This window comes from Meriones unguiculatus, chromosome 16 (assembly GCF_030254825.1).
Source record: "Meriones unguiculatus strain TT.TT164.6M chromosome 16, Bangor_MerUng_6.1, whole genome shotgun sequence".
Classification (NCBI taxonomy): Eukaryota; Metazoa; Chordata; class Mammalia; order Rodentia; family Muridae; genus Meriones; species Meriones unguiculatus.
This window is the reverse complement of record NC_083363.1, coordinates 5,559,284-5,569,399: the sequence shown is the minus strand read 5'-3', so window position 1 is coordinate 5,569,399 and position 10,116 is coordinate 5,559,284. Positions and strand designations below refer to the sequence as shown.

General features: G+C 44.5%; 1 protein-coding gene across 4 annotated transcripts in view; it reads right to left on the bottom strand.

Annotated features, from left to right (window-relative positions):
• Positions 1–2,104: 2,104 nt before the first annotated feature.
• Positions 2,105–10,116, bottom strand: part of Rnf8 (ring finger protein 8) — a 32,488-nt gene continuing 24,476 nt past the window's right edge. For 3 of the 4 annotated variants that reach the window (XM_021633445.2, XM_021633447.2, XM_060369194.1), the window contains one exon: positions 2,105–9,831. In XM_021633445.2, coding sequence (XP_021489120.1) covers positions 9,830–9,831 — 2 coding nt within the window. In that variant the 3' untranslated portion in view covers positions 2,105–9,829. Of the gene's footprint in view, positions 9,835–10,116 lie in introns of all 4 variants that reach the window. The other variant, XM_021633446.2, reaches the window with a different exon arrangement.

The window sequence follows — 10,116 nt, the reverse complement described above, 5'->3', positions numbered from 1 at the left end:
GTATTCAATTTAAAACCATTTTATCTGTATTTGAATGAGTGTGTTTCCACCTGGGTATGTGCACATGTGGGACCGGGTGCTCATGAAGGCAGGAAGGGGACGTCACCCCCATCAGAACTGGTGACAGGCATTTGTGAGCGACCCAACATGGTTGCTGTTCAGCAAGAGCAGCAAATGTCCTCAACTCCTGGGCCATCTCTCTAACCCTGATGCTGAATTTTTAATCTGTTTCAGTGGTCACAAATGGGGACATTTTCATTGGTAAACTCAAAAATAACATTGTACAGGTAGAATTAGAACTTGCAGCGTTTTTCGTTTTTTAAATCAAAGCAAGAATAATCCTCTCTGAAGAAGCACCATAGTTCTTCAGGCCACTTGTTCTTTGTAGGCCACTTGTATTTCTTTTCTCTGAAGATTAAGAACTCATCAGTTAAGTCAATATCTTCAAGAACTTTGAACCATTTTAAGAAAGACATGGATTGTGCAACTATGATTCAGCTTAGAAGCCACAGAGGTGGAAACAGCTTTGAAAGACTTCTAAAGTATTCCAGATATTCCTAGAATTTTCTTTGCAGAGAAAATGGCAGAATTGTACATTAAAAAAGTGTGTCCTCCAGGGCCTTCCTCACCGACCACTTGGCAGAGAATGTTTTAACATTTTTCAGTAGCGTTTGTAACTTCATAACATTGAATTGAAAGGTTAGACTCATTTTCGTGGTTAAAAGACTCTTTCAGACAAGCCAACACATCAATAAAATTTCTTTTCTAATAATGTCTGTGCAGTGAATTTTCTTTTTTTTTTTTTAATCTCCTTTTTTATTTCAGTTAAAGTAAATATTTCTGCCTTTGGCTTGGAAAAGTGCTTCAGGACATATTTTCATGATGGCCTGCTGCAAACTTCTGTGTGGCACAAAAGCAATTTGTGTTTCTCTAGTATCTCTCAAAAACGGTTTAAATGTGTTTACCTGACTCAGGAACCTGCTTTGTTGATGACATTTAAGGTTGTTGACAAAACATCTTTTACAGGCTTGTAAAAAAGAATCTCTGTTGGTAGTGACATGTGTAGGAAAAATTACATATATAGGTCATGTAAATAAATTATATACAATGATGATGAGTGCCTTTCTCATAAAACAGCTCAGCTAGACACCTTACCAGGCATGGCGGCAGTCCCATCTGTGCACGGCGGCAAGGGTTTCTTTCCAAATTTTATTTGGCAGGGGAAAAAAAAATCCTTTTTACTACTTCCAAACTGTTCAAAGCTGTTGTAGTTTACAAAAGGATGCACAAAATAGGAATTCTTTGATGGCTTTGGTGTGCACACAAGAAAGGCGAGAGCTGACTCCATAAAGAGATGTCTGCTCTGTCGGAATGCACTTCTTACTGAGATGCGCTTCCAAGGTGGGGAGATGTGACATGTATATTCACTTTTGCTGGTATCCAACTTCAATTAAAATAATTAACACATACACTCCACCCTGGTCTGTCTGTCTGTCTGTCTGTCTGTCTCTCTCTCTCTCTCTGTTTTTTGAGACAGGGTTTCTCTGTGTAGCCCTGGTATCCTGGAACTTGTTATGTAGACCAGGTTGGCCTTGAACTTGGAAATCTGCCCACCTCTCCCTCCATAATGCTGGGATAAAGGCCTATGCCACCACACCTGGATTGGGAGAACTTTTCTCTCTTGATTACTCAATGATACAAATAAAAACAATACATGATTTTCATCATTCCTCTTTTCATTGATATCATCTTTAAAATTAGGGTTATAAAAAACAAAACAAACAAACAAAAAATAAAAAACAAAACATCCACACTAGACTTAGTTGCACAGGCCTCAGATCCCAGTATCCAGGAAATAGACGAGGGTTGACCTCCATGAGTTTGAGACCAGCCAGATCTACATAGAGAGCTCAAGGCCAGGGCTTGAGACCTTGTCTCAAAAAAAAAAAAAAACAAAACAAATTAAAACCATACAGAAGTATACACCTTTAATGGGGACAGGGGACACAACCACAACACACAACAGAGGTAGAGAGAATTCCAGGCCAGCCAGAGAGATCCTTTCAATAAATAAATAAATAGATAAACAAATGATACACACAAGAAGGTAAAATACATTTTATTTAACTCACTTAAGACTTTTCCTTTTGGTACTTGGGAGGCAGAGGTAGGTGGATCTCTGTGAGCTAGCCTGGCCTACAAATCAAGTTCCAGGACAGGAAGGGATATAAACACCCTATCTCAAAACAAAACAAAAACCAATAAATAAATAAATAAATAAATATTCACTTTAAAATTATTTCAGTTAAGAGAAAAGGCAAAGAATACAAGTAATTTCCACATACATACTCTTTTATTGTTTTCTGTTTGCTTATTTATTTGTGAGATAGGGTCTCTCTATATAGCCCTGATGGCCTGGAACTTACTATATCAACCAGGCTGGCCTTGAACTCACAGAGGTCTACCTGCTTCTGCTTCCTGAGTGCTGAGATGAGAGGTATGTGCCATCGTGCCTGGCTACCTTTTTTTCTACATGTCAATCTCTTATAGTTTTATATATATATATGTGTGTGTGTGTGTGTGTGTGTGTGTGTGTGTTCATTTTTCTACATAAGCATATATTGTTTTTATAAATAATTTGAGATTGTGGGCAAAACGCCTTGTTATGCTGAATCATGAAAGTGTTTGTTTCATAAAGACAAGGATAGTCTTAGTTACCCCTAATTATCAAAACAAGCAAATTAACAATATTAATAAGAGACAGTAATCCATAAACTTTATTTATGCCTTACCAGTTGTCTCATAGTTCCTTTGTAAAAACTAATTTTTTTCCCCTGAATCCTGAGACCAATCCACATTTGCCAGCTATACAAATAGATCTTAGATGAAAACTAAAAGAAAATGCTTGCAGAGGACAGCCTAGCGCATAGAACTGAGGCAAGACTGGAGCAGGCTCTGTATGTACTGGAAATGGACTCTGAGCATATTAAGCAGAAAGAGACTATATCATCAAAAGGATTAAAATGATGTGTCAAGAGAAAGAAAAAAGGAAAGGGCTTGGCAGCTATGCGGGCAGGAATAATTCTCCAAACCAAATAGATCTGAAGTCACTGTCTCTGGCACCAGGCATCTGCACCAAAGATTGAATGGCAAATATCCTCGACTGTGGGCAAAACCATGAGTATCATGGCTACAGATGTCTCTAGAAACTATCAGCCCCCATCCTCACAGAACCTGAGCCTGCTCTTTCCTCCAATATAAAACTGTACAGTTGGAAGGAAGCTTGTTATCAATCAGGCTGTAAGGAGGAGGGATGGGGCTACAACTAGGATGTGAAGTGAATTTAAAAAAAAAGTATCAGGCTGTTCTAAGGGGAGGTTGAGGCAGCCCATCCTCATGGAAGCCCCTTAAGCACAGGAAGTTAACAACTCAAAGACCAGAGGAAGTCCCTAGAACTGATCAGATTTGATAACTCCTATCTTCCTCAACTATTAAGCAGTAAGGCCCGCTCACAGACACTTAGACAAGCCCAACTGCCCAAGAGGCTCAGACCAACTGAGAAACCTGGAAAGGACACTCTACCTTCAAGTTCTAAAGTTGGCTTCAGGTTTCCAGCTTTCGTGACCTGCCACCAGGCCAGGGTGCCTTTGATGGTACAGCTGTCTTTGAGTCATTTCTGCTCCTGTGAGCCCCCACCCATACTCCTCTAACTAAATACTAATACAATCATTAATTCACCACGTTGGACATAGGTCTCTTGATTTCTGTTCGCATCTCCCCAGGAACTGTCACACAACAGCCGGCCCTGGCTTCTCTGCCTCACGGGTTTCCATTCCCGGCTGGAGTACAACTCAACCATGGATGGTTATCAGGTGCAGCTCTAGCTGCAAGGCATTCCGGGGAAACACCTGGCTTCGTAGTGTTGAGGGATGAGGATAGCTGTTGCTCCACAAAGGACTTGCCAAACATAACGAGGACCTAGGATTTCCAAAAAGAATAAACACATGTGGGCCCTCTCTAGACCTAGTCTTCACGTAGAGGGCCCAAACACACCACAGCAAGACCTCTCAAGCTTCGCTGGCTACATTCTCCACTGTAAGCGAGTAAGCGAGCTCTGAAGGAAGCCTGTAGTACGATCAAGTCTTTGTGACTTGCCTTTAACCTATGGGCCCCATGCTAGAATTTCTAACCATCAACTTACCATAACGAATCAAGAGGTCTGTGCACTCACCTGTTTCAAGAATCTAGTAATTAGCCTGGGTGGTGGTGTCAGAGGTACATGCCTTTAATTCCAGCTCTAAGGAGGCAGAAGCAGGCGGATATCTTTTGAGTTTGAGGCCAGCCTGGTCTACAGAGAAACTTTGTATCAAAAGAACAGAAACAAAGGGGTTGAAGAGAGACGGCTTAGCGGTTAAGAGCAATGCCTGGAGGACTGGAGTTCAAATCCCAGCACCCACATGGCAGCTCACAACTCTCCATAACTCCAGAATCTGACACCCTCACACAGACATACTTGCAGACAAACCACCAATCCACATAAAATAAAAATAATTTAAAAAAACAAAGCAAAGAATTCAGTACCTGTGGGGGAATGCCTTGCTGCTCTTACAGAAGACTCAGGCTCAGTTTCCAGCACCTGCAGCTCACAACTGTCTCTAACTCCAGTTCCGGGAGATCTGACCCTCTTCTGGCCTTCTTAGGCTCATGCAAGCAGGGTGTATACATAAACTTACAAGCACTCATGTGCTTCACCTACACACAACTTAAAATAAGAATTCAGTAAAAATAGAGAGAGAGAGAGAGAGAGAGAGAGAGAAAGAAAGAAAGAAAGAAAGAAAGAAAGAAAAAGATAGATAAGACCAGTTTCAGGTATTCACAGCACTAAAAGTAAATTAGGCAGCAGGGATCCTGGGATGAAAATTGGATCTGAAATAATTTGCTCAAATTTGGTGGAGCAACAAGCAGGAAATACTTAGTGCAGACTCCTTGAGCTCAGGTAACCCGTCATGGGGAAAGAGGAGCGAGCCTGCAGGTGCTGTCAACAGTGAAACTACAGCACCTGACTGTTTGCCGGGCATCTGTCAGGAGCCCAGCTTGTTGCGGTGATGATGAGCAGGCTTTCCCAAACTAAAGAACCGGCTGAACAAGACAGACATTATTTTCCACGCACAAGGCCGTATCTTCTTCAGGGAATTCACCTGCTTCTGCTGCAACTCCCACTTGCAAAAACAAAGAAAATGCAGCAAAATGTTTTGTTTTCCTCTGAATGAAGCTCAGCGGTGTTGAGAACCAGGCCTTGACCTGCTGTGGCAATGGCAACATCCCACCAGGCCCCACTTCTCTCACAAGACTGCAACTCCAGGCGAGAGATCCCCAGGGTCTCCTTATCCTCTTAGGTCCTTTGTGGATGAAGACCACAATGGACATTAAGAGACCCTCTTAACTTCTGTATCAAATGCTAATCTTGGCACTCATCAGGAGGCTACACGGTCATCTAAGCATCCCTGGGGCGCCCCAGACTTCCAGATCATCCTCAGATGAGGAATGGACAGCCTGCTTGCAGAGCAAGGCTACGAAGAGCCCATGAGCAGCTGGAGAGGGCTGCCCAGTGTAAGCCCTCCTGTAGTTATGGTGACTCCTGTGCTGTGGTGGTGACTGCAGCTACATGACTGACGGTCACTCAGAGGAGGGAAAAGCAGTGAAGAGAGAAGCTCCAGCTGAGGGAATCTGGGGTTTCCTTTTCTTTAATAACATCAGTGACTTCCAATCAGAAAAACAGGTAGCAGGCATCCAGCTATCCAGCCCCACAAAGGGAAAACACTCCTGCGTTGATGGCCTGTCTGCTGGGATGAAGCAAGGGTAGGGCTAGCCTCTTCTAGACTGATGCAAGCAGGGGGATACAGGACAGCCGCCACTCACAGCAAAGCACCCCACCCAGCTGGCTGCAGCTGCCAGCTTACTAAAGCCATGAGTGTGCACGATCCCTCCTCGCCTCGTTTCTCCTGCTGTTTTAACTAGAGGAAAGCTGGCAGCGGGCTCTACTATGCCATTCGTCATTTGTGCGACATGGCCTAAGAGGCAACACGTCTTTTTCTAGGTAAGCAAAATGTAGGTGAGGTTTAGTATCAGCCGTCTCTCCAGGCAAAAAACATGCTGAAGCCCAAAGGGGAAAAAAAAAATGAACATTTGGGTTAATGTTTGTCTTCTAAAAAGAGAACATTCTGCTGGGCATAAGTTGCGCACACCTTTAATCCCAGCACTCAGGAGGCAGAGGCAGGTGGACCTCTTTGAGTTTGGAGCTCGCCTGGTCTATAGAGTTCCAGGGTATTTAGAGCTACAAAGTGAGACCCTGCTTCAAAAAAACAAAAACAAAACAAAATAACATAAAATAAAGCAAACAAAACCAAACCCACAAAACCAAAACCAAAAGAACATTCTGGCTAGTGAGCGGTGCAGCAATAACTGAGGCATAATTTAGTCTAACTTTGTATTAATTAGAGGTGGGAACACACTTAAAGCCGGAGAAGCCAAGGCTCACGGAGATGGAATAACGCGTCCAAGGCCACAGTTGTAAGGACTGGGATTCAACCTAGCAGTCTAGCCTAAAGTTTCATTAATTCTTTGTCTGCTGCATCCTGCATCGCTTGCTCCTGGAAACCAAACAGGGGAGAGGGTGGCATTTTAGAAATGAAGACAGCCCCACCCCACACCTACACAAGATCAGGTAGGCTGTGCTCTCTTTGATACAGTCCACCTACTATGAAATGAGAAACTCGACTGTGTATTATCTACAGCACAAGAGGGTCTAGCTAACCTGCTCAACCCCCAGAGAAGGTTGGTGGACGGTCTGTCTGGGGTCGTAAGCATCGGGGAGGAGGAGGAGGTGCCATGTGCATGGGTATGAGGCTTTGGGGTCCCCGACACGCTGTGCTCACGTCAACAGCACACATTCACCAGGGTCTTCCTCTGCTCACAACTGTAGCGTGTTCACAAAGGAGAAGGCATGAATTGTGAATGGTCTCTTCCAGATAGAACCCCAGCCCAAGCCTAGGTGTTCCAGGTCTTTCCTCTGGTGATAACCTGCACAGAGATGTTGGCTGGTTTAAGAGAAAGGAGTTTGGGGCTGGAGAGATGGCTCAGTGGTTAGGACCAGGACATCATAAACCATGCATGGCAGTTCACAACCACCGACAAACTTCACGGTTACATATATACACTCAGGCACATGTACATACTCATAAGCACTTAAAAAAAAAATAAAAATAAAAGTTTTGAGGCAACCTGGATTTCCATCAGCAGACAGAAGCCAGGACTGGTGGTATACCACATACAATGTGTATGTTTTGTGTTTTTTTTTTTTTGAAAAAAAAAAAAAAAATTTAAATTCAATTTACATCTCAGTTATGGCCCCTCCTGTATTCTTAAGAGAATTATCATGTGTGAACTTTAAGAAGACAGACCACAGGGGCTGGAGATGGCTCTGCAGCTGGGAGCCATTTCTCCTCTGCCAGAGTAGCAGAACTGGGTTCAGTTCTCAGCACCCAAATGGTGGTTCCCAACTGTCTCTAACTCGAGACTCTACAGGCTCCTGTGATCACCAACAAGCAGGTACACACAATCAGGTAAATATTTTAAGACAGGCTGTATGCAAACATCCATACCCATGTACTCATGTACTATGGCACTAATAGTTTCTTTCTAGTCTCCATCTTGCCAGAATTTTTATGATAACGCTTTCAAGTCCAGCCTTGCTTCTTGACTCTGCAGTCTTTGTTTCTCCTGGTGCTAGATACTGGACTCAGGGCACACGGGCTACGCAAGTCTCTCACCACTACTGTTCTTCTAAAAACGTGCCCAAAGTTCCCAACTATTACCAGGGCACACAAAACTAAAAGGAAACGGGTTGAGACAAGGACTCAGTCCTCTGATCCCCAGACCTAATTCAGGAGTGGTGGGGCATACCTACAAGCTAGCACTGGGAGGCAGAGGCAGGAGGTTCTCTGGGACTCACTGGCCAGCCTGACCTACCCGGTAAGCTCCGGGCTAAAAAACAATGGAGGCCTGTGGTGGAGGGTTGATACACACCTTTAATCCCAGCACTCAGAGGCTGGGAGGCTGAGGCAGTCGGATCTCTGAGTTCAAGGCCAGCCTGGTCTACGTACTTAGTTCCAGGACATCCAAGGTTCTGTAGAGAAACCTTGACTCAAAACAAATGAAACAAAACCAAACCAGGTGGGCACCTGGGAAACAATGTGGGCTGACCCTTTAATACATGCACATGTGTACTCCGAACTATGAAGACGTTTTAAACAGTGGTTTTCTTGACAGAAGGCAGAGGGAATCGAACCTCTGTGATGTAGTCATTTTTTTCATCCCCAGTACAGGAACAGGGTTCCCCTCATTCTCATCAAGGGCATCACTGGTGACACAAACTGGCACACAGCTGTGACCCCAGCACTCAGGAGGCAGAGGCGGATGGGGACAAAGGGCAAGGTCTCTCTCAGTTAGTTTGGACCCAGCCTGGGCTACATGAAATGGTCAGGAATGTAATGGAAGTTTTGGTTTCTTTAAAAACTGTTTTTATTATATAAGTATGTTTTTGTTTTAACCCCAAAGTGTAGGATTTTAGTTTGTCCACAGCTGATAATTGCCTCCTGTGGGGTGTGGTCTTTATCCGCTGTTAATGCCTGCCTGGTGTGGCCTGTAGGGGCGTGGTCTAGGACTCAAGAATATACAGGAAAGCCCAGAAAGAGTGTGTGGCACTTTGGAGAGACCAGAGTCAGCCTGTGTGTCAGCTTGGAGGAGGCTGCTTGCTGTGTTTGTTGCTGATGGAGACTGGAATAGCCCCCAAAGAACCCATCAACCCCAAACAGCCTTGAGGAGTAAAGGGGTCTGCACCCCCTCTCTGCATTAACCTCCTCTCTCTTACCTAGAGTTAAAGGGTTGGTAGAAGGAAGGTAGAGGCTTAAATAACCCAAATAAAATAGAATTTAAAAACAATTGCAACACAAGAAGACTTAAAAAAAAAAAAAAAGACGTATAGAGAAAAATGGCAGGCAAAAAAGGGACAGCTTTTAAACAAAGAGGTGCATCACGCTCATTAAATCATTGCCTGCTCATACAACTGAGGAAGAGAGCTGGAAACATCCTCTGAATGACAGATGAAGAAAAGAAGTCCCCAAACAAGGAAAGTAGTGCCACCCCCTCCAATGGAAACAGAACACCAAAAGCTGGTGTGACCATGAACCCAGCTCTCCGGCTGGCGCTGCGGGCAGTCTATCACGAATAGTTGTCTTCCCGGCCGCAGGCTATGAGCTGCCAGTGTTTACCTGGGAGACTGTCTGGGAGCTGGAAGCAAAGGCAGGTAAATACACCGAAGGCCAGCTGAGCAACTGGCGGGTTTTATGTTTTATTTCCAAAAAAAAAAAAAAATTGACATCTTGTTTTCATAAAAAGGAAAACCAGACTCTCAAAATGCAGGCCACTTTCAAGGTAGCCACCGGAGATAGCACACTGTCCAAGGCAAGGTCAACAGGGGTGCATGAGGTATCCAAAACAATCAACAAATTAAGGAACAACAGAACTCAAGTCATTTAGCACTTAGTGAAACAGCCAGAGCAGGAGCCCCAGTGGAGCTTCAGACGGTGTCAGCAGGGCCAGCACGACTGACGGCCAGTGATACAGGCTTCCTAACTTGGGTCTCCGCAGCCATGGCTTCTTAGCGGATGTCCAGATCAGCCTGAGGGATCCAGAAAGCCCTCCACACCACTCCAAGCTGCCATCCCCTCTAGTCTCTCATATGTCCTTGGAGCATGACCTTCATGACAGTCTCTGCTTTGGAGGAAAGACAAATGAATAAGTGAAGGAGGAGCCTGTGTTTCGTCCTCTCTCATCCCCCTTCCATCACTGCCATCTTCGCCTGTTCTCCACAACCACCAGAGTAAAGGGAGACCGTAAGGCAGCTCATGTCACTGTCTGAAGCTTGGTCCCGGTGGAAGCTGGGCTGTGGGATGACGGTATTGCCCAAGCAGCCTCCATCAGCAACAGGATCCCACTTGGGCTAGCAAGCAAGTCTTCACCTAAGACATGAAAGGCTCAGAGAGTCACCGACTCTCT